Source organism: Protopterus annectens, chromosome 5.part0 (genome assembly GCF_019279795.1).
Source record: "Protopterus annectens isolate FY-2018-M chromosome 5.part0, PAN1.0, whole genome shotgun sequence".
Lineage (NCBI taxonomy): Eukaryota > Metazoa > Chordata > Ceratodontiformes > Protopteridae > Protopterus > Protopterus annectens.
In genome coordinates this window covers 656,375,530-656,400,351 of record NC_056735.1, presented here as the reverse complement: position 1 = coordinate 656,400,351, position 24,822 = coordinate 656,375,530, and the positions used below count along the sequence as shown (strand labels likewise).

The following is a 24,822-nucleotide window of genomic DNA, read 5'->3' as shown; positions in this document are numbered from 1 at the left end:
TGGATGTCAAGGGTGATTATCTTATGGTCAGACCTGACCAATGAGGGGGTGACCACTGGTGTGGAACATCTATCTCCCATGTTTGTAATGACCAGGTCTAGGATATTGGAGCCCTTGGTGGGACAATGGATTAGTTGATATAGGGTGCTGGAATTTATGAATTCCAAGAACCACTGGGAAAAGGTGTTGGTACCCAAGTAGTTTTTCCAGTTAATGGCAGGGTAGTTGAAATCACCCAGTATTAGGGTGTTTGGTTGTATCTTAATACTTTCCAGTATGCTTAGAAAGGTGTAGTGAGAATCTAGGGGCATGGTGGGGATCTGTAGCAAGCTACAACTTGGATTGCAGTCTTACCTAGTGTTAGTTGCATCTGGAGAATTTCAGATGCATTGTGTTGGGCAACTAGCCTGGAGGTGTGAATATCCATGATTAAAATATGGACACTCCTCCACCTTTAGTGTTTCGTTCTTGGTTTGGTGGCTGAAAGGTGTGATAAGAGTTGTAGCCTGGTACTGCAGGGGTGCTCTCTGGAGCCTTGAACCAGGTCTCAGTTACTGCACAGATATCTATGTTCTCCATTTTTAGGAGTGCCTCGAGAGAGAGTGCATTTTGAGGTTTAGACTTCTAGCATTGAGTAGCATTACCTTCAGATTTTGCATGCTTGCATCTGTTATGACGGTGGTTTTGTCCTTTGAACCTTGCCTAAAAAAGGGACTATAGGGGTGGCAAGAGCTTTAGCCAGTAACCTGGATCCCAGGGGCAAAAGGTGCAGACCATCTCTGGCAAAGCATCATGGTTTGTCGATCATGTCGTTCCAAGCAGACAGATACTGGATCCCCTTTGAATGACACCAGAAGCTTAGCCAATTGTTGAAGTCAATCATTTTGTCCTTATACTGTGGTATCATTCTGGGTGAAGGCAGGATGCTACTCAGGGCTAGGGTCATAACCTGCCTGGGCCACATGATCCGAGAGCTCTTCCATGTCTCTTTTCATGTAGTCCAGGGAGGCACATCTCAAGTCATTCACTCCAACATGGACAATGACAGAGTCTATTTGTACTTGTTGTGGAGTGACTTGACTGCATGCGTTATGTGGCAGATCCTGGTACCAGACAAGCAGCTGACTGTCATTTTCTCCTTGTTCAGCCTGGTGAGTGGGACATCAGTGTGCCTGACTATAGAGTCACCTATGACTAAAGTGTTTGGTACGTTGTCTATCCTGAGGGGCTGTTGTTGGGTGGTACACTGGTGTTGTGTGCTATGTGTCACTTTGGTTGTGACTGGTGTTTTGTTTGCATTTCAGCTTTGGAGGTCCTTGTTGCTTGGGCAGGTTAATGTTAAGGGCCTCTGCATATGTGGGTTTAGTGTTGCTATGTGTGTGTGTTGATGGTGTGAGTTTTAAAGGGTTATGTGTTGCTTGAGGTATAGTGCAAGTGTTAACCTTATCCTCCTGACTGTCTAGCACAATCTTGGCTGGAGATCTTTGCTTACAGTTTGGCTATGTAAGTGCATCTCTCACATGTTGTAGTGTTCGGTGGTAGTAGGAGAGGGTTGTCTGCGTACATGAGGCAGTTGCTGCATTGCCCCAGTATGCCCAGATTTTTAAACCTCTGTTATCACTACAACACTTAAATCTAGTATATACCAAGTGCTTCTTTCACTACAAATGCAGAAAAGTGGCACAATGTACTTTTATCAGAGATTTCAGACATTATGCTTGCACTCAGAAATAAAATTGATTTCTGGATTCACAATCAACATTTCTTACACTGCCCTGCACAAAACAGATTTCCTACAAACTGTAATAACACCATTTCTTAAATGATAAAAAAAAATATTCTGATTCACCTCTGGCATGACTCAATATTTACTACTGGAAATACAGAAAATAAGACAGACAGAAGTTAATATGCTGCTAGCATTTCTAGCTTTGTTTTCAGGCATCACAGTAACACAGGAAATAAGCCCATATTATTCACATGTAGCTACTGTAGATAATGCTTTAGGTACCAGTATCTTGAAGAGGTGTACTCAGATGTTACACCAAGTATCCCATGGTCAGGTGACTTAAAAGACCACTCCACCAAGATTTGGCTGGTCACATTTTGATTCTAGCTAATCATCTGGGGTAAGGGTAATGCTACTACCTCAGAATTTATCCTTTAAGGCGGGAACTAGGGACTCATTGCCTCTGCACCCCTCACTGTTATGCATGGTGAGAAAATGGAATGATCTAGGCCTTTATTTGCAGGTAAAGAATTCAGGATCCATATGATCTACAAGGACATTTTACTAATAGATTCACCACTGGGAAGGATAAGTTAAGGACAGTCTTCCAAGAATTTATCCTGTGGCTTAAAGACTGTATGGAGGATCCTCCAACCAATCCCTGTGCAAGTAAGTCTGAACAACATCACTACCCTTGGTGGCATGACTGGTTCAGAGTTTCTCCTGCTGACATTTCAGGATGAGAGTTTTGAAATGCTAGCTTCTGAGGAAGTGCTTGATTTTGGGGTTCTCCAAAGGTCATTATAGACATTGCTACTATGGGTGCTGGCACATAATTTGGCAACTTCGAGGAGGCTTAGTTCAAAAATACACATACTGTTTTCACAGAGCTATATCAGGATCAAAATCCAAACGGTGTGGGCAGAAGATAAGACTACTCAGGGACTAGATGCACTTATTTAACAGGTGTGACACCATAATGTGACATTACTGGTAATCACACAACTCAACTCAAAGAGGGTGCCAGTGTTGCATCAAAGATTATTTCAAAAGTAATGAAAAAAATGAAGGCTGCTATTATCATGCTGTCAAGAGAAGTGGGAAGAAAAATATACTGCTGTATTGACATTAACTAATGTGTATCGGTTCAGTGTTCACTATCTTCTACAGCAGTAGCCTCAACAAAGAAAGTTGTTACTGTAACTAGGGCTGGCAAGTCATAGCTTTATTGTGTACAGACCGTAATATAAGTTTGAATCTGAATACACAGGCCACTGAAGAATATGTGGCTCACAAACCTTCTGCATGGTTTCAAAATATTTTAACACTCCAGTGAAGATGTATGTATGCTAGAAACTATTGAACATTGTCACTGTCATTTTTGAACAGCTCAGTTTCTCAAGGAAGACGCTTCCCACTACAGAATATAATATACACCCTCAAGAAACTCCATCATATATGTTAACAATTGCCTCCTCCTATAAAAAAACTACCTACCATTCACAGCACCAGGTGGATGTCAGACATGCTAAAGATATAATATGCTAAACAAGAAAGTGAAGGGCACAAAAAGTACAGTTTTGTACCTACCATAAATGTAGATGTTCGAAGATCCACATTGCTGCAGTCCTTACACTTGGGTAGTCCGCTGTCCTCGGTCGGCCCGAATATCAAAGTATAAGGCTGACGTCGGTCAAGGCGCATTTGACTGACATCAGGACGTCAGGGTACAAATGCGCATGACCGACGTCATATCCTCAGTCTTTTCTTGCCCCAGATGTCAGAAGACCCTAAAAATAAAGGTCACAACCAAAAGACAGCAAACAAACAAACAACCACCCTTGCACTAATTATATGGACAATATATACAATATACACAATATTTACAACCCAATCCACACAACCACCTCTAACTACAGAGGGGAAGGAGGGAGGGTAAATTGGACTGCAGCAATGTGGATCTTCGAACATCTACATTTATGGTAGGTACAAAACTGTACTATGTTCTTCATCTCACATTGCTGCAGTCCTTACACTTGGGTAGAATCCCAAAGCAGAGGTAAGGGAGGATGGCCAAACTATAAGGAAGCAGGAGCTGCCAAAATGCCCTGCAAAACAGCAGTGGCAAAACCAGCCCTGGATTTAGAGTAAAGTGGTAGGTGATAATGCCTAGAGAAAGTATGCACTGAACTCCAAGTAGCTGCCTCCAAAATATCCTTGGTTGCCACCCCCCTCAGAAAAGCTGTCGAAGTGGCAGTAGCCCTAGTGGAATGAGGCCTAATCCCAGCTGGAATCTCCTTGCCATGATGGGAATAACAGAAAGCAATGCAAAACCCAATCCACTTAGAAATAGTTTGTTTTGACACAGGTTTGCCCTGAGAACTCAAAGCAAAAGAAACAAATAACTGCTGAGACTGCCTAAACCCTTTAGTTCTGGCCAAATAATATCACAACTGCCTGTGTACATCTAAAGTGTGCAAAATCTTTTCCCCTTTATTTTGGGGATTTGCATAAAAAGTGAGCAAATGAATAGTTTGGTTTAAAGCCACACTAGAAACCACCTTAGGCATAAAGGAAGGATTAGTACGTAAAGATACCCTATCCTTATGGAAAATTAAGAAAGGCTCAACTGCCATAAGGGCCTGCAATTCAGAAACCCTTCTTGCAGAGGTAATGGCCAACAAAAAGGCAGTCTTCCATGATAAATATTTCAACTCAGTAGTAGCTGCAGGCTCAAAAGGTTGTAGAGTGAGTTTCTCCAACACAAAATTGAGATCCCAAGCAGGAGTAGGAGCTCTTCGTGGGGGTCTTATATTCTTTGCCCCTCTAAGAAATTGCTTGAACAAAGGATGAGAAAACAATGGTGGGTCACAATCATAGTGAGACGAAATTGCTGCAGCATGAACCTTAATAGAAGAGAAGGACAAACCTTTGTCCAGTAACTCAGTAAGATATTGAAGAGCCACACTTAAATTAGGCTCAGAAACATCAAAATCCTTTGCTGCACTCCAAAATAAAAATCTCTTCCATTTATCTGCACACTTTCCTTGTACTAGGCCTTCTAGCTTCCAAAATAACATTCAAAACTTGCTGTGGAAGTGGAGTCCCATTATGGTTCAAAACAGAATATGCCAGGCTGTTAGGTGCAGAGAGTGAAGCTTGACATTGAGCAAATGACTGTCCTCCTGAGACAACAGGTGTGGAATCAAGGCAAAGGCCATGGAGGCTTCCGTACCAGGCTTCTCAGTAATGGGTACCAATGCTGTCGAGGCCAATCTGGAGCTATCAAAATCATCCTTGGCTTGTCTTGTCTGACCTTTAGTAGTACCTTTGGGAGGAGAGGCAGAGGCGGAAAGGCATACACATGAAGATTGCTCCAATTGAAGGAAAGAGCATCCACTTTCCAAGCTGTGGGATGAAACCTTTTCGTGCAAAACTTTGGCAGCTGGTGGTTTAGTGGAGAAGCGAACAGATCTATGTCTGGAGTTCCCCATGACACTGTCAATTTCTGAAATACATGAGGATCCAATTTCCACTCGTGGGGATCCATAATTGCCTGCTCAACACATCTGCTAAGGAGTTCTGTGCTCCGGCAGAAACCTTGCCTGAAGATTGAGCTGTAAACTGAGAGCAGTCTCCCACAAAATCATTGCTTGCCTGCATAGAGGATAAGAATGTGTTCCCCCTTGCTTGTTGATGTACCACATGACAGTTGTGTTGTCTGTTAGAATCAACACCTGCCCTGGAAGAAGTAAATCCTTGAAAGCTATTAATGCAAACTGGACTGCTAACATCTCCTTCAAGTTGATATGTAGATGTTGTAGTCTGGCAGGCCACTTGTCCTGTATCCACTTTCCATTCAGATGAGCTCCCCAAGCTTTGTCTGAGGCATCTGTCGTTAAAATCTGACTCGCCTCTGGCCGGGTCACAGAGAGTCCCTTGTTTAGGTGACATTCCTGAGCCCACCACAAAAATTCCTTTTGAATGCAAGGTATTATTTGAATGACAGTGTCCAGATCCTGGCAGTGCTGTGTCCATACATTTTGAGATACCATTGTAGCTTCCTCATATGCAGTTTGGCATTGGGAAGCACCAGAATACAAGATGCCATGAACCCTAAGGCTTGAAGGACTGTCCTTGCAGTCAGCCCGGACTGATGAGATAGTTGATGGAAGTAAAGGGAAAGATTCATTTGTTTGTCCGGGGTTAAAAAGGCCATCTGGGATGCTGTATTCAGTCTTACACCCAGAAAGCACATGTCCTGAGAGGGTACTAGACTGGACTTTATTTCGTTCACAGAATACCCCAGGCATCTTAGCACTGCTATCACATATTCCAAATGATGAAGAAGCTCGTCCCTTCCTTGAGCCAGAATCAGGCAATCATCCAAATAAGGATAGATCTGTATTCCTTTTAGCCTGAAGAAAGCTATCACTGGAGCCAGAACCTTCGTGAACACTCTGGGCGCAGTAGATAAGCCAAAGGGCAATGCAGAGAACTGATAGTGAGAAGTCCCAGCTCGAAAACGCAGATACTTCCTGCAACTTAGTCTGATAGGAACATGAAGGTAAGCCTCCTTGAGATCTAAAGTTACCATCCAATGATCCTTGCCCAGCAGAGGTAAAAGCTGCTGTAACGTCAACATTTTGAACTTGGGAATGTCCAGATAAGTGTTGAGGATAGATAAATCCAAAATTGGTCTCCACGTGTTCCCCTTCTTTGGTACTAGGAACAGGCGAGAATAAAATCCTAGGCCCACTTCTGGCATAGGGACCGGCTGTATGGCCCCTATTTGGAGTAACAGAGAAATTTGCTTGTGAGCCTCTATTCTTTGTTGAGGAGGAACGTCTGGCATGCCTTTGAAAGGAGGCAAGGTATGGAAATAAAACCTGTAACCGTGGTGTATGATATCCAATACCCATCTGTCTTGGGTAATTAAACTCCAATTTTCTTTGAAAAGTGCCAACCTTCCTCCCAAAGGTGCTGCCAGACGAGAAGGCTCTGGCAGCTGAAAAGGTAGGTCATTGGGTCTGTTTACAAAGGACTGACCCCTGCCCTCACCTGAAGACTGTGCAGGAGAACTCCCTGTCCTAGGCCTGAAAGAGCCCTGAGCTCTGCCCCTACCACGCCTAGATCTACCCCTAGACTGGGAATCATAAGAAGGATACGTCCACCCCTTAGTAGGCCAATTTCTACTAAACTTTGGAGGCTGAACCTGCAAAAAATCTTTAACAGTCTGCATAGACTTAGCCTTGTCTTCCATTTTCTTTAAAACTGCCTCAACAGGAGAACCAAACAACACATCAGATTGTAAAGGAGCATCTAAAATCCTTGTTTTAACATGGTCAGATAAATTTTGATCCCTCAGCCAGGCGTGCCTGCAAAGAACTGACCCAGTGGCAGCCACCCTAGACGAGGCCTGTACAGCATCAAAACCACATTGCAAAGAATGCTTACCCACCTGTTCAGAAACTTGTACTAAATCTCGCAACTCTTTACAATCAATACCTTCCGCCAGAGCATCAACCTTAGACTTCAACTGTGAAAGGAGATAGTTTTGGTATTTCAACATGTGAAACTGGCAATTCAAAGCCCTCATAGCTAGAGTGGAAGAAGTATAAACTTTCTTTCCCCATCTATCCAACTTAACACCTTTAGGCCCCTGGCTAACAGTTTCTGGGTCTGCCCTAGGACTCTTAAAAAGATACTTATGAGCTTCAGGCACCCTGTAATACCTATCTGGTTTGACAGGAGCAGGAGGCAAAGAATCAGGATTTAGAGAAGCCTCTGTAAAAACATCTTCCACTACATCCAAAACAGGAGGTATAGCCAAAGGCCTATGCTGGGGTAAAAACAAAAATTCCCTAAGCCTTTTCCTGGAATCAGAGAAGTCCTGACCTTCCCACTTAAAATGCTCCCTCATGGAATGAAGAGTTTCTGAAAAAGAAAAATCCTCAGGAGGAGAAGCAGAAGGAGTAGAATCATCCACATCAGAATCAGAATAAGGAGAGTACTCCTGCAAGTCTTCAGCTGAAGACTCTGAAACATCCAAAGCCTGCTCAAAACTCCCTAGCTCAGGCTCCACCCTAGGTCTCTTAACAGGAGGGGCAAAGAACCCTAATCAAAGTAATCAAATCTTCTGCCATTTTAAGCATATGCTTCTTGGGCACAGTTCCTGAAGAACTAGGGGTGACACCAACTGAAGCTAAACCTGGCCTGCCTCTAGGAGAAGCCTTGGAAACAGAAGGAGAGGGCCTAACCACCCTAGGCAGGGAGGGGAGTATAGTAACCTGAGAAGCCCCATCAGCCTGACCTGCCTCCTGAGAGGCCACATCCTGCAATAACAAAGTCTCTCCCTGGGATCCCAAAGAAACCTCCGGTTGAACCACCGGCTCCACCGTCACCTCTAAAGAACTGGCGTCCGGTACGGACGGTTCTTCTAGCCTAGGCTTAACTGCTTTGTCCTTGCGCTTCTTCGAAGAAGCGGGCGTCGGAGCATCTGACGGCATTTTATAATTGCACCGCTTCCCGAAGACTAACCTGGCACAATCTAATCTTTTCTTTATAGTGCGCTTATTGAATCTAGCACAAGAGCGACACCCAACAACGTCGTGCTCAGGCCCTAAACAAGGAATACACAAAGTATGATAGTCTCTATGCGGTATCTGTTTCCCACAAGAAATACAATTATTCACTTTTTCTGACATCCGGTAAACCACTGAGGCAAGAAAGAACTAAAATATTCCAACGGGTACTTAGCCAACTTTGACTCGGTCTGAAACTCCGAAATCGAACAATTTCAGAACGCCAACCGGCACTTGCAACGCTGCTTCTGCATCGGACCATGCGGCAAAAAAGACTAAGGATATGACGTCGGTCATGCGCATTTGTACCCTGACGTCCTGATGTCAGTCAAATGCGCCTTGACCGACGTCAGCCTTATACTTTGATATTCGGGCCGACCGAGGACAGCGGACTACCCAAGTGTAAGGACTGCAGCAATGTGAGATGAAGAACATCAAGTACATACTAATAAACTTTCTTGCCTGCTGCCTGAGATAAGTGAATATCCATCCATACAACCAGAGGGAAAGTTCACACTTACTTGGGTAGACCAAAGAAGGAAAATGGGGAAAAATATTTCAGTTTAACAGTACTTCTTCACTGAAGAGGTAATACATATTTACGCTAGTGTCTTAGGAAAAACTACAATCTTTTCCCTGCTGTCTGAACTTTCTTGCCATACCTGAACCATGAAGTAGTCACAGAAACTCCAGTTTGGTTCCGTTCTTTTCTCTCTTAATGTTCTCATATCATCTTCAAATCTGCCTAGGTTCTTAGTGAACGACATAAGTAGCAATGTTCTTAATTTTGTTAGGAAGGCACTCCAGGATTCCTGAGACCGAGACGAGTCCTTCGAAGGATCTGTCAATACTACACACCTGTAAACAAAATTACCAGTTTGTCTATGAAAATTATGTTTTAATTCAGTTATTGGCATGCTTATTAACTTGTTTTATTTCATTTATTCATTCAATTACTCCATCAACATTATGCATTACAACCTTTGCTTCAAAGGCACCACTTCATAGGAATTTTAAGACAGAGGGGAAAGTGTGTTAAAGTACAAAATTAAAAACATGAACATATCTTTCACAATCAATGAGAGACAGATAAAGGGGGTCAAGAACTAGTAAAGTTCAAGTAAGAATTACAAAACATTAACAGCTTCAAGTAATATAGGATAAGCATTGCTGATTTATACTACTACATTCAACAGTACATATGTTCCTTGAGCAATAAATTGAAAAGTGACAGCGGAGTTATCCATCAAAAGGGAAATTAAGATACCAACAAAATATGATCTCTTCATGCAGGGTTGTGCCTGTAGTGGCACAGATGAACCTGCTTACCAAAGTTAACAAAGCAAATACCATGCATAAATCATAACTTCCTAGTGTCACAAGTAGACAGGCTCTAATACAATGCAATACATCCAAGACTCATGACGTGGTCTGTATTTCTATTTCCTCCTGCACAGTGGTTGTACAACATTTAATCTGAATAAACTTTACATGGAGACAGTAAAACTATCAACAATAAAGTTATCTATTCCTACCCATCTGTGAAATTCCTGTATATCGCTATGAATCTTACTAAAATCAATTAAGACTGCTCATCAGGCAAACAGAGTACCCTGTAATGTATCTTTGGTTCACCCCCTCCCCCATGTTAAACCCTACAAATATAATGGCTAATTCTAAAACAATCAGCCTGTATGGTCTGGAAAGGTGAGAACACCCAGAAAGCAATGCACTACATCTGCACCAAACAAATGAGGTAATTTAATCAAGACATTTTTCTGAGTTAACTGCCAACACCTACTCATCCCAACCCTCTACCTACAGTGGGATAATGATGCACTCTATAGATGTTTCAAATGAAAACTGCTACCTCAAATCTAAGTCACACCAAATGTAAAGTACAGTTGTGTAAGGGAACATACCATAAATGCAGACGTTTGAATAGGTTCACTTTTGTAGTCCACACACATTAGGGATATTATGTGTGCAGGTTAACCCATGTTGAGCCCAGATTCCACATCTTTAGCTTGCCCACGGTTTGAACAACGTCCTCTCACCAAGGCATAAGAAAATCAATAGTATAAACAGCATATCAGGCAATGCCATCTTCAGATATTTCTTGCCCCAACAATATTCAAGGAAAAGCTCTTGGTGGCAGAGCTCAGTGAATCATATGGAATAGCCCCAGCTGTTCCAGTTTCATCTCTATGGACCCCAATCCTCCTCTCTCCAGGTAGCCGAATATGTGGCCCCGACAGGGAAGGGAGAGGGAAAGTATGAGTTAGGAAGCAACCCCCTTCCAGAGGGGAAAAAAGTCAGAAAGGATGAACGAGTTGGGTACCTGGACTGCTACACTGAATCTACTCAAATATCTCATTATAGCAAGTTCCTAACACAATAAGTCATTTTAGTACTCTGAGCTGCAGTCCTTGTATTTGAGAAGATTCTCAAAGCACAATGTCACACGGGAGAAGATGAAGGTTAACTGGATATGAGCCTGGGAGGATAGCAGAAGTGAACCTATGTTGTCATGTTTGGAGAAGATGTGCACAGATGATGATGTAGATGTTTCATAGTACAGCTGCTTGCTCAGGCTGACTTCCAGTACATCACACAACCTCGTGAGATCCAGAAAGACACCCCCTGCTAAGCACCCATTCATTGGGGTCCTGTATGCTATCAGCCTGTCTATTAACACACTGCTGAGAGGAGATACAAGTTACAATAAGAGTCATACCCACCTATTTTCTCAGGTATGCATGGGCCAGTCTGCAGATGTACAAATTAACTCTTCTGTTTATGTACCAAAACTATGACATTGTTGATCTTAACTTGAAGAGCTTCCCGGATTTAAGGTAGGAATGAAAACATTCAGAGTATGAACAACTGTTATAATTTACTTTGAGTTCAAAGGCTTTTTCCTCATTTTTTTTCATCCGAGGTTCACTGGGTTTGAAAGACTCCTACATGGGCCCATGAGCTAGGTCTGAGGAATCGGTTGTCAAACTCATTGTATGTAGATGTGCTCTGAAAGGCATTTCATGATTCTGAGAATAATGTTAGACTTACCATGAACTCTCCCTTCCGATGCAAGGAAGAAGAGGGATTTAGGTCTTTAAGGGTAAGTTTGCTGACACCATCTGTTTCTTAGGTATGAATGGAGGTTCCTTATGTACAGGAAAACTAAGGGCACCATTATGATACAAGACACCACGAAGCTTAGCATCCTGAAAAACTCCCTAACAGTGATTTCTGTCTACTGCATAATGTTCCTGAAGTATTGTGTGAAAACGGCCACCTTGCCCTGTGGGAAGAAGACTCTACTTAACGAAGTGTCCATGCATGCTTTCAAGAAAGTTAGCTTCTTTGAGGGTTTCAGGAAAGCCTTTTCCTTGATGACTGTGAGCCCTAATTTCCTGAAGCAATGCTGGGTAAGGTCTAAATCCTTAACAATGCCTTGTTTGAATTCTGCCAGGATAACGCTGTCATCCAAGGAGGGATAAATTTGGACACCCTTTGTCCTGCAAAAGGAAATCACTGGAGCCAAACATTCTACAAACAATCTGTACACAGTAGACAAGCCAAAGGATCCTTCATATCTAGTGCGACCGTAATTGTGTTGGAAGAAAGAAGTGGTGACAGACTTTGTAGGGTACGCATGAAGAAGGAATTGTGGAACATTAAGGAATTTGTTTAGATATGACAGGTCTAAATGCGTCTATATGTAACTTCTTTACTTGCTGCTGAGAAGATTCTCAGTTGGAACTATTGTCTTTTCTCCCCTAGAAGAACCCTTTGTATAGTCCAGGACTGCTTAATTTCTTGAAACCTGCAGGTTCTTGGCAACTGGTGGAATGATTCTAAATGCTGGAATGTCTTGGAACTGCAATTTGTAATCTCTTTGGATCCAGACATTTAACACTTACTGGTCTTTGGTAATTCTTTCTCAATTTCTTAAAAAAGACAGGAGTCCAACAACTTTATTCTGGGGGGGGGCACAAAGTTGGTGTGGAGAAGGAAACTGGCTGGATTGAGCTTAGTGAGGGCAAGGGAGAGGGGAATGGGCTTAGGGAGGGGACACAGCCTTGCTGAGTCACAGCTGATCTCACTGGGTGTCTCAGCCCGGAGAGCTTCTGGGCTGGCCTCTGGATCTAACTTGCCATGCTTTCTTAAATTTTCCCTTTTTCTTTTGCTAAGCCAAGCAATGGCATGTTTAGGGTAAGATAGCCAAGTTTTTGCTATTAAATTTCTGCTATATATAGTAATTTGGGCCTGAAACACTTGTCCTACAGACTAGATATTCTTTTCCTTTTTCTCTAGCTTTTTGCAAACTTCCTGAGTAGGAAGTCCAAAGAAGAGAGTATGTATAACATATGCTCCAGGTGGTGCCTTGCAATGATGCATCCAAAGCATCACAGTTGCATCTTATATACTTTTTCTCCCACATCTAAAAAGCAGTCTGCTCTCCTCCTTGTTGGGAATATGGCTGCTGGTTGGAGCTAAGGTCACTTCTTTGCTGGACTGCAGGGGCACCACATCTGAATACACCAAAGGGTACCTTTAAAGGTGCTCATGAAAATCCTTGATCCTGCAGAATCATTCGGACGTCCAAGAAGCAGGGAGAAGGGAGTCAGGTTAAAATGATGCATTACTCAACACATTTTCCAGGACATCTAGCACTGGAGAACAGCTAGAAGCCAAGGTTCAGACAATTCTATACAAGTTCTATATCTTTGCTGGGCTTCAAAATACTCTCTAGTTTCCCAGTGAAAAACATCTTTCATCTTCTCAGATGCACTTTCAAAGGGAAAAATCACCTGGTGGAGAAGCAGAATACAGGGTGTCTTCAGTGTCAGGGTCATAGGCTTCCAGCAAATGGGATCTGTTTTAGATATGCCAGTTGAGACATGGGAACCTCTCCTGTGACCTGCTTTACATGACAGGGTCGGATATCCACTAATGGGCTGGTGTCAGGGGGAAATGACATACAGTACTCTCTGGAAAAAGTAATTCTTACCACTTTTTCTGTGTGATGGCCAGACACTCAGACAGGAGAACAGAGAGACTATCTCCCAACTACCTCCAGAGTGGAGCAGTTGGGCAACCCGTCAGGAATACTGCTGCTTTCTTTCCAAAAAGAGACCACAGTACCTCTGGTTTTGCATAGGTTCATAGGTTCATACTAGGCTATCTGCCCTGGGGCAATTATAAGCCTACCCGATTCTGTATGGCTTACGCCACCCCTTGATTTGAGTGTACTGTGCCCTTTTTAAAGGTTTAGTTTACTGTGCCTCTAATAGTGACACGGGAGTAATCCCTGGGACAAACCTACAATCCCCCATCCACCTATCAAGATTCTTCTTGAAGAGATTCAGTGAGGTGCTCTGCCTCACATGAACTGGAATTCTATTCCAGAGTGAAGGGAGCCTCTGGGTTATGAACCTGTCCCTCCAGCAAGTTCTATTTATTTCTGTGCTGAGGTTCAAGTCCCTCGAGCGTGTGGCTCTAAGGGATTTAGATTTACTGAGGTGGAGCATGTCCATTAATTCTGGATTTGACATAGCTTTGTATGTCAGGCATAGACCGCCTCGAAGTAGGCGGTATGCAACTGAGTAGAGCTGGAGTTTTTTAACCGAGCAGCATATGGCATCTGTTTGAGACCCTTGATCCTCTTGGTGAGATACTTTTGGGGTCTTTCTAATTGCTGCAGGTGTCGGGTAAGGTACATCCCAAAAGGGGCATTGTATTCTATGATGGGCCTGATGAGGGATGAATAAAGGGGCATGATTACCTCTCTTGATCTAGATGTGAAACCCTTCGTGATGAGGTGGGCTATGTAGAAGGTCTTTCTAACCACTTACGCAATGTGGTTTTCAAAGGAGAGAGTGCTATCAACTTGGGTCCCCAGATCCCTAATAACTTTCTCTGTACTTAATGGGTTTCCGCCTATGTGGTAATTTGTGGGCACATTGTTTTTGCCAAAGGGTATGACTATACATTTTTTGGCATTTAGCTTTAAACCATGGCGCTGGCACCAGTTATCTGTCTCTGTGAGTCCTTTTTGAAGGATGTTTGTGTCAGCTGGAGAGTTGATTATGGCGGCCAGTTTGCAGTCGTCTGCGAACTTGGGGAGCCATAGTCCTCCCATGTTTGCCTGTACCTTGGAAAAGTATATACCTAACAAGAGTGGTCCCAGGACAGAACCCTGTGGGATGCCACTTGTGACCGGTTTCGAGTCTGACATGGCTGCAGCAACTCTCACTCTGTCGGTTCTGTCTTTGAGCCAGTTTGCGACCCATCTTGTGACATAGGGGTTTATATTTAAGCTGGATAGCTTATCTATGATGCCCAAGTGGGGGTATTGTGTCAAATGCCTTTGCAAGGTCCAGATAGGCTGTGTGGACTACCTTCCCTTCATCTATGGCTTTGGTGACTGTTTCGAAGAAGTCAACCAGGTTCAAAAGGCAGGATCTGCCCTTGACAAAGCCGAACTGAGTAGGATCTAGTGTCTGTAGGTCCCCAATGTCTTTGTTTATGAGCTCCATGATGATCCTCTCCATAGCCTTGCAGACTAAGCTAGTCAGGCTTATGGGGCGATAGTTTCCAGGGTCCGTAGAGGCTCCACCTTTGTGGAGTGGGACCACTGTTGCTTTTACGCCATTCTGTGGGCACATATCCTGTAGTGAGGCTGAGATTGTATAGCTGTTTTATTTGAGGGATTAGTTCCTCTTGGAGTTCATGTAGGACACAACCTGGGACGCCATCTGGTCCCATGGAAGCAGTGTTTTTTGCTTTGGAGAGGGCAGCCTTCACCTGAGCATCAGAGATGTTTGGGAGGCAGCCCTCTGCCGGGATAGATACTTGCTCTTTTGGGGGGGAGGGGTAGAGAAGTTTGCACTGAACCTGTCTGCCAGGATATTGGCGATGTCTGTGGGTTCAGATGTACTCCCTTCTGGGCCAATGTCTAACAAAGGGGTTGGCTCTGCTGTGAACTGCCATTGTTAAAAGGGGAGTCCATCTGTTGGCATCTAGGGTCTAGGTTATATATTCGAACTTTCAAAACTTCGAATACAAGTTTGTCCGAAAACATATGGTCGAAGTTTGAAATAAAGAATATATAATTAAAAAAAAAAAAAAAGAAAGAAAAACATATCTTAACAGTGCGAACAGGGGGGCAAGTCACCCTGCACCCCCCTACTTAAATATACCAACTCAGAGACCGCACTTCAGTGCAGAAAAGGGAAATTCTCCCATTCTGCACCGTACGGTGCTGTTAAATTCAACCTTCAAACTCTTGAAATGTCGATCATATGGTGTAGACCATATAACGTTTGCATTATTTCAAGAGTTTGTTGTTCTGATAGGAACCCAGCATCTTGACTTTTGAAACGAGAATGAATGAGGCCCTTTTTGATTCCTGCTATAAGCCCTTTGAGGGATCTCAAACTTGACTCCAAACAGCAGATAAGGTCTTGCCATCCTACTCAGACATCTGCATTCTTTCTCTCTTTCAATAATGGACCAAATAGGGATGATAGTTTATAGTGAGCATTCATGTAAGGACACCTTAACATTGTCCACAAAGTCACACAGACAGCCATGCAAGACATCTCATGGTAATGCCTGACCCGGCTTCTCTAGCAACTTCATCCACAACATTGTGCATGATGTACATGAAGAAGTTACAGATATTAGAGCTGAAATGGTTGTCTCCAGTTGCTTACTAGTTTTGGCTGTCAATGGATTCTTCAGAGGAAACAGGGCTTGTTGGGCCACATCGCCCTGAAATCTATTCATAATTGTGTAGTTCAAAGCCCTCAATGCAAATGTGCAGAAGTGTATGCCTGCTTCCCCAGCCTATATATCCCCCTGACTCTATTAGGTGGGTGGATGGATGGACTGAGCATCTTCATAAAGTTCTTCTTTTGCAGCTGCAGCCATGATAACCTCCACTGCCATGGATTTAGCCCAAAACTGCCTATCATTTGGAAGCTGCAGAATCCTGTCAAGGTTACTCAAGGACTGCCAAACAACTGTCTGGTTCCTGCCATGATCTTTGAGCTGCCAGGTCTATAAACTTGTCAGCTGGAAGTATGACCCAGGATGTAGATGGTGCCAAACTATAAGCAATCGCACCCTGATAAGATGGGTCTACAGGCCACACTCCCCTCTGGCACGTAAGTTCCAGAATACCTCCAGAGGGGATAGCAGGGAACCCTCTCGATCTTCTGATGTGGGAAATTCCAAAGGGGCATCTAGGTGTTTCCTTTTACACATCCTTTCTTTTAAGTACATCAGGGATTATAGGTGATTTCATCCAACTACTCAGAGGACTGACGCCGCTGTGGAGCAGTTCAACTGAGACTTATGGTTCAGCTCTAATCACTGGGTGCTTGAAGAGAGGGTGGAGGTAAAATAGGAAGGGAGTCTGAGTAGATCCAATCCTGAGGGGGCCAGTGTGATGGTTCTAGCAGGGGAACAAATTATTCACTAATAGATATACAGCTGTAACCACGGTTTAAATCTTCTCTATTCAGAGCAGAAAACCAATCTATCCAAACACGAATGAGATGAAAACTCACTTTTATTAAAAAGTAACAAAGCTTTCGGGAAAAAAGACCCTCCACAGTGTTGTATAATACATTTATGAATAAAATTTACAATTCTTATAGTAAGAACTAAGAACCACATGACACAGCCAACCTATAACAAAGCACAATAAACCAAATTAGAGAATAATTAAAATCATTAAAGTTGTACTACCCCCTAAAGGAAACATCATTTTTCTTAAAAATATAAAAAACTTTTAGAGCTTTACATAAAAGAAATTCAATAAACTTTTATAGAACTTTAATGAAAACATCATAAAATATACGTTGAAAAAAATAATAATGAACATTTTTTAAAAAATAATTTTAACATTAATGATATTATTTCTGTCTAAACTCTAAAAGTGGTTTAATAGTGACAGTAGTATTTAGACCAGGCAACTTATCAGCATTTAGTCTAACTATCCATTTAAACTCAGCAACATCTAACTTATTAGTTATATCACCAAATCTTATGCTTTTAACTACTACTTTTAAAACCTTGAACTTGAAATTATGCTTTTCATTATTGTCCTTTCTATGTTGTGTCAGGGCATTAGTCAAAATATGACGCCTCATTTCTGATTTATGCTCAATAATTCTTTGAACCCCCCCCCCCCAGGTAGATGACACGCTTGGTGAGATCAGCAATCTCACAGATGAATCCATATACTAGTGTGGCAGTCCAAGAAAATGGGTGATAATAATTAGCCATGTGTGCCCTGTGGAAATATCTACTGCTTCAGGCTTTCCCTTGCCAAATGAATGCCGCTCGAGCAAGTAAAATTTTACCCTAGGTGGAAAAAGTGAAAGCTGTTAAAAGACAGGGTCACACATTCACTCCTATGGGAGTGTTTGTGGTCCATGTAAGCCCAGTGAAGCTGTAGGCTTGGAAGGGGGAGTTGTCAGTGTGTATATCTGTGGACATGTGTGCATGGCTGTAGGACGTGAATGAGGTTGTGTGAGTGTGCCTTGAAGGTCATAATGAGTGGGTTAAGTAGGGAAGTGTAAATCTATGCATATGTGTATGTGTTTGGACCACAGCCTCAAATTAAATGCCAAAAAAATGAAGCAGTGCATTATTTGACAAACCTGGGCACTTCTACTCCAATCATACAAACAACACATCTCTAAAAATTGCCTCAGTCATTTGGAACATAATCATCTTCATTGACAATGCACTATCCTTTGGCTACCATGTGACTACTGTTCTTAGGATGTGGATTTATAAAGCCACATTAATTACCAAGGCAAAACACTTCCAGATCCAAACAAATCAATGCCCCCGTCTCCTCCTCCTCCCTTATAAGACCAATAATAGAACAAAGTACTCCTTCAGCATGTACTTGGTTAAACACAAGACCCAGATCAAGAAACTGCAGTATTTTCTAAAAAAGAAACTCATGGGCATGTTCTCATTGAACTACTCTGACCGATAAAAAGCTCTGGCACTATCTTCCGTTTCCTATAGACTACTAACAGGAGATCTCTGCCTTGTTGACACAGCCTCAAAAGATCCATAACCATATAATCTCCTACACATCCACAAAACTAATACCACCCACTCAAGAAACCTAAACTACAGTGGCAGATCTAGAAAATAAAAGGTTATGTCTTAACATAACTTAGCATATGTGTTGTCTATCTTCATTCCTCCTCATGATAGGGTCTCAGATCAGACCTTTGGATCTGGCTCGGCCACATTCTTCAGACTTAGATCCGACTCTCAAGCTCCTCCCTCTAATCCATAATGCACTACATCTACTCAAGCACTCATATCGAGTTTGTTGATTCCATATACCAAACATCCATACAGCAAAAGAATGGCAGATGAGACTCCGACAAGGGACATATGCGTCCCGTCATGTTCCATGATCACCTAGAAAAAGAGGCAGACAGATGGCTGGGTGGGAAAGTGAGGAGGAATGAAGACAGACAACACAAACTCCAAGTTATGTAAAGCATAACCTTTTAATCTGATGTTGTCTTCTTCATTCCTCCTCATGACAGGGTCAGAGTCCCTAGATAAGTAGCTCCTGGGTGGCTTCTCATGGAGGGATATCCTGGAGCACCATCAAGCCAAAGGAAGCCCTGCTCCTAGAAATGATATCCAACTTGTAGGGCGGCATAAAGGTGTGACTATTAGATCATGTTGCTGCTATGCAAATATCATCAATGGAGGTTCCACAAGAGAAGGCGTAAGAAGTAGCCATGGTTCTGTGGGAATGTGCTCTAGAACTAGGTAATTATCAGCCATTGTGAGAGTAAATGTATGAAATGCAGCCAGATATCCATTTTGCTAAGGTAACCTTGGATACCGCTTGGCCTAATTTATTAGCCAAGAAGGCTACGAAGAGTTGGTCAGACTTCCTGTGTTGTTTGGTTCTGTGCAGGAAGAAACGGAGTAGTCTATGAATGTCTAGAAGGTGTAGAACATAGGATCATAGGAGGTTACTAGGCTAATGGCCCTGGGGCCCTTACAAGCTTAGCCAACAGATTATTCCCAAAATGAAATCTCAGTCAGCACCTGTTGCCCCTGTCAATGAGGGACACAGATGGAACCCCCTGGGACAAATTTGTGGTTTCCAATCCACTCATCAAGGCTGTGCTTGAACAAGGTCAGCGAGGTACTCTGTTTGACATGTATGGGAAGTCTATTCTATAGACGGGGCAGTCTCTGGGAGAAAACCCTCTCTCTCCAGCAGGTTTTGTTGATGTCACATATTAGATTCATGCCTATTGAGTGGGTAATGTGTGAGGAGTTAGACTTACAGATATGGTAGGGCAGGGTCTGAGATTGCCTTGCAGGCAAGACACATATCATCCCTGAGCAATCTGTACGATATTGAATAGTGACAGTGATTTGTGCCTGTCCACATAGGGCAGGTGTTGGAGGAGATGGATTCTGTTTGTGAGGTATTTCAGTGGCCCGTCCAGTTGGTGCAAATGTTTGGAGAGGTACATACCAAACGGGGCGTTATACTCAATTATTGGTCTAATAAGGGAGGAGTATAGAGAGGTAATAAACTCCTTTTTTTCTGGATGCAATCCCTTTACTTATGAGACAGAGCAAGTAAAAAGCTTTTCTGACCAATGCCACTACATGATGTTCAAATGTGAGTTTGTTATCCACCTGAGTGCCCAAGTCTGTCATCACAGGCTGTGTTGCTTAGGGGGTTGATGTTGATGTGGTAATCAGTAGGGGCCTTGTTTTTGCCGAATGGTATGACAATACATTTTTTTGCATTTGGCTAGAGGCCATGACTTTGGCACCAGTCATTAGTTACTGTGAAACCCTCTTGCAATATGTTAACATCGTTTGGGGAGTCAATGACAGCACTCAACTTACAGTTATTCACAAACTTGTTCAGCCACAGGCCTTTCTTCTTTGCCTGGACCTCTGAGAAGTAGAAGCCAAACAGTAGAGGGACCCATGACAGATTCCTGGGGAACTCCACTATTGACAGTGTCCTGTCGGTGAGCCAGATGGCCACCCACCTGATGAGATAAGGATTTACGCCAAGTTGTGTTAGCTTTTTGATGATGCCCAAGTGGGTGATTGTGTCAAAGGCCTTGTCCAAATCAAGGTAAGCTGTATGCACTGACTTTCCCACATCCAGGGCCTTGGTGACTGTCTCAAAGAAGTCAACCAGGTTCAAAAGGCAAGATCTGCCCTTGACAAATTCAAACTGGGTGGGGCCAAGTGTTTGGAGATGGCCTATGAACTCCACTTTATTAGAGAAATTTGGAAAGAACACTGGTAAGTGGATGGCCTGACAGATATTGCTTTCCATGGCTACTTTGGACGTAAAAGAAGTATTGACACATAAAGAAACTCTGCCCTTATAAAAAGTTAAGTAAGGAGGTTTGGAGGATAAAGCTTGCAGTTCAGAAAATCTCTTAGATGAATTTATAGTCACCAAAATGATTATCTTCCATGACAAAAGCTCCATGTTGCAACTTGCAGCTGGTTTGAAGGGTCCCTGAGTCAAAGCCTATAAAACTACAGTGAGATCCCAAGGAGGGGAGGGGTCATTGATAGGAGGCCTCAACAACAAAAAATCTTTCATAAAGGATTTGCATAACCTAAAGGTAAACAGGGAACAAAATTGACTTGCAGTGTGAAAATTAGAAAAAACAGCTAGTCCACTTACTGGTGTAGACTTTCTTAGTGGAAGCCTTTTGTGAGGCTAGAAGTATTTTACGGACTGGGAAAGTAAGCCTGAACTGTCTCGCTAGGATTGGAAGTGGAGAAACTAAGCGGTCAATCTGGGGGCATGAAGGTTTGGATGCTGCATCCCTGATGAGTGAGAAAGGAGGTCCTGTCTTGGCTTCAGTATCCATGGAGGATATTTCAGATGAGAGCAGAGGATGGGGAACCACACCTATCGAGGCCAGAAGTGGTGAATGAGGATGACAGAGCCCTTCAGCTTGCATGTCTTCTGAAAAAACTTCGGGACAAGAGGGAGAGGAGGGTAAGCATATAGGAGACCCGGGGTCCAATCATCTCTCCTGGAGAAGGGATCAGAGTGAACAACTTGCTGCATTTATTGTTGAGGGGAGAGGCAAAGAGGTCACAGTAAGGTTGACCCCAGCGAGTGAAGATCATGTTTGCCACTGACTGACTGAGGGAGCACTCGTGAGGAACCAGTAGTAATCTGCTGAGTCTGTCCGCCAAGTCCTTGGTTTTCCTCAGGATATGCATTGCAACTAGAAGGCAGTCTGAAGATATCACCCACTCCCACACCCTCATGGTCTCCCTGCACAAGGAATAAGAATGGGTTCCTCCTTGCTTGTTGATGTACCAGACAACAGACATGTTGTCAGTGTGAACTGCAACAGTCCCCAAGAGGAGAGTGTCCTGAAAGACTTGCAACATTAGGAAAACTACTCTCATCTCTAGGACACTGATATGCAACCTGGTCTTGATAGGGGACCACATGCCTTGGACCATTTTCCCATTGTAATGCCCTCCACACCGAAACTGGGAGGTGTCCATGGTCACAGTGGCTATCATGGGGTTATTTAAGAAGGGCCTGCTTGAAGGAGATTGTTCAACTGTATCCACCAGCTGAGGTGAAGCTTGCAAACTTGTGTCAATCTGATGGGAAGGGATAGCGGGTGATAGAGAATGGACCATTGCACCTCTAATGTCCACTGGAAGAACTCGCATGAAGAATGCTGCTAGAGGAACTAAAAGGATTGCTGCTGACATGGATCCTAGGGCTTCTATGACCATCCTCATGAGGGTCCTGTTGGGATAATTCCTGGACTTGATTTTTCAGCATCATTATGCAGTGTGAGGGAGAGAAGCTATTTGATCCCTCATGTTTAGCTGTGTCCCTTTAAACTCCAGGTTCTGCACACGAGCCAGGTTGGATTTGTTCAGGTTTATAGTGATGCCCAGAGTGTGTGATAGTTGGATTAAGTAATCTCTGGCTTGGATGAGCTGATGCCTCATGGGGGCGGTAAGCAGCCAATCATCTAAGTATGGAAACACCTGGAATCCTTTGAGCCTCATGTGGGCTCCTAACACTGCCATGCATTTGGTAAACAAGCAGGGAGCTGTGGTGATCCCAAAGGGCAGTACCCTGAACTGGAAATGATTGGTTCTCAGCCGGAAGCCCAGACATCTCCTGCAGCGCCTGTCTATTTTGAAGTGCTAGTATGCATCAAGCACATCCAGCATCACCTATGCTGCCAAAATCCCCAACAATCGTGTCTGTTTAAAAAGGATACTGTAAGTTGTAGTTGACAGCTGTTTATCAAAAGATACACTACTTTTGCTTTTTAGTCCATTTTCAGTATATTACTGTTTTTTAAGGACAGGTTCTTGTTATAGACATCCCATGTCCACAAGGGAATCAGACAATGACACCCAGGTTACAGTCTTCTACAAACCTTGTTAGCCATATGCTTGGGTTAGTAGTTTGGAGGTGTGAAAAGTCAACACCAAAAAGGAGAGGTACCAGCTGTGAGGTTTGCCATTAGTTACCTTTTTACTTTCTGAGGTGACAACTGAAACCTTGACTACAGGGGTTTTATCTTTCAGCCAGATATTATCCACTTTACTATGTAGGGTTCTACATTGAGGCCTCTTAGTTTATTTAGAATACTAGCACTGGGAATGGTATCAAAAGACATGGCCAGATCCAGATTGGCTATGTGGACTGAGTGGCCACTGCCCACTGCTTCTGAAACCTTCCAGAAGTTGTTACCTTAATTACTTAAACATGACCTCCCTTTGACAAAACCAAACTGTTGAGGGTCTAGATGAATAAAGTTTTCAATGCTGTAATTCAGTGCTGTAATTAATGAAGTCAGATATTATACATTCCATGCCTTTGCAAATTAGATTAGTTAGGCTGATAGGTCTATAGTTACCAGGGTCTGTGGTACAACCTCCCCTTATGAAGAGGCAAGGGCAACAGCAATGGCAACAACAGATGTTCTTCGAAGTCATTGTTGCATTACTGACTCATGGGTCTTCCTGCCACGCAGAAGCCTACCACTAGCCCAATTTCCAGAGTCTTATCCTCTCAAGGTAACAGATGGTTGATGTTTGGATGTCATGTCATAAGAGGGCATCAGTCAGTACCATCTCCAGTTCTTTCCAGCTCTGCTGTTCGATGTGCTTCTTAGGTTTACCAGATGCTCACATTCCACTGGCTGGTTCATTGTTTTCCACAGTTTCTAACAAATAATTTTCAGATTTGCTCTGATTAATGTTCAAAAAAGTTAATAACTGCTTGAAGTGTGGGAAGCAAATCCCTCATCAAGACTTTCATGCTTTGTGTCTGTTTTACTTGGGGGGCCTTGGCACAATATTGCCATTTGTTAGGACTGTGCTAGGTTTACAACAAAAATCCTTAAGCATCGGGCCAAAGTCCTTGTGCTACACATGGAGTTCTCGGGCTCGGTTCCTGCCACTTCTCCACTTTCTTTGGTTTCAACCACTACTTCATAGAAACAAAAAGACAAGAAACCAAAAGAAAAAGACTCAGCAGACAAAGATTTTTCTGCATTTGCATTTATATCAACCAACTGCTCTGGTAAGGCACTTATGTAGCCTCTAGGTCCAATGACTCCCAGGCCTGAAACTTCTAACTTAACTCCTTAGGAGGTCACCATGGCAGCAGGCCACTTAACTTTCTTTTTTCCAATGTCAACATCAATTGGGTCTCAGGTCATCAGCAGGCCTCAGCCTCTGATGTCCAAACAGCAATTACTGTGGGAGATGGTTCACTTTCCACAGGTGCTCTGCAGGAACACACACCTTTAACCTGGAGTAAGGTCACAATCGTCCAATTAAGGACAGAGTCCTCTGTTACTAAATGGATACCTAAACCAGAGAGACCAGTCAACCTACCTCAGCCAATGTACCAGATGTCTAGTATTACAACCCAAGTAAAAACCTGGAACCTTCTTAAAACTGTCCAGGAATTCATTGCCATTATAAAATCTAGAGAGACCAGCCAGGCACTACAGACCACCTCTGTAGCCTCTCCCAGTAAAAGACAGAGAAATGTCTCCTTTCAAAAGGAGTCTGACTCTTCAGGATTTGAGGATGAGAAAGAATTATCTTATTCTGAACCCTCCCACCCCTATCCTGATTCTGACTCAGATTACACCCTCTCTTCTGCCTCTCCCTCAGAAGACTTATCCTTTGGAGATGCATTACATAAGATGAAAGAAGCTTTCCATTGGGAAAGCAAGGAATTATCTTAGTCCCAAACTCATTACAGGCAACTTTAAAGCCTTCCTTCTACCAGACCATTACCTAATCACCATGTCCATGTGGTATAAAATTATGTCTTCGAAGACCTCTCTCTCTCTCTACACCCAGACTCTCTGATGCTTCAAAAAGGGAAACCAGATAATTTTTATAGAGTGCTTGATCCAAAGGATAAATCTTCTGAGG

At 43.1% G+C, this 24,822-nt stretch overlaps 1 protein-coding gene across 2 annotated transcripts in view; it reads right to left on the bottom strand.

Annotated features, from left to right (window-relative positions):
* TRAPPC10 (trafficking protein particle complex subunit 10) overlaps positions 1 to 24,822 on the bottom strand; it is a 2,525,275-nt gene that overhangs the window by 1,689,727 nt on the left and 810,726 nt on the right. For both annotated transcript variants that reach the window (XM_044072500.1, XM_044072501.1), the window contains exon 5: positions 8,976 to 9,171. In XM_044072500.1, coding sequence (XP_043928435.1) covers positions 8,976 to 9,171 — 196 coding nt within the window. The remainder of the gene's footprint in view (positions 1 to 8,975; positions 9,172 to 24,822) is intronic.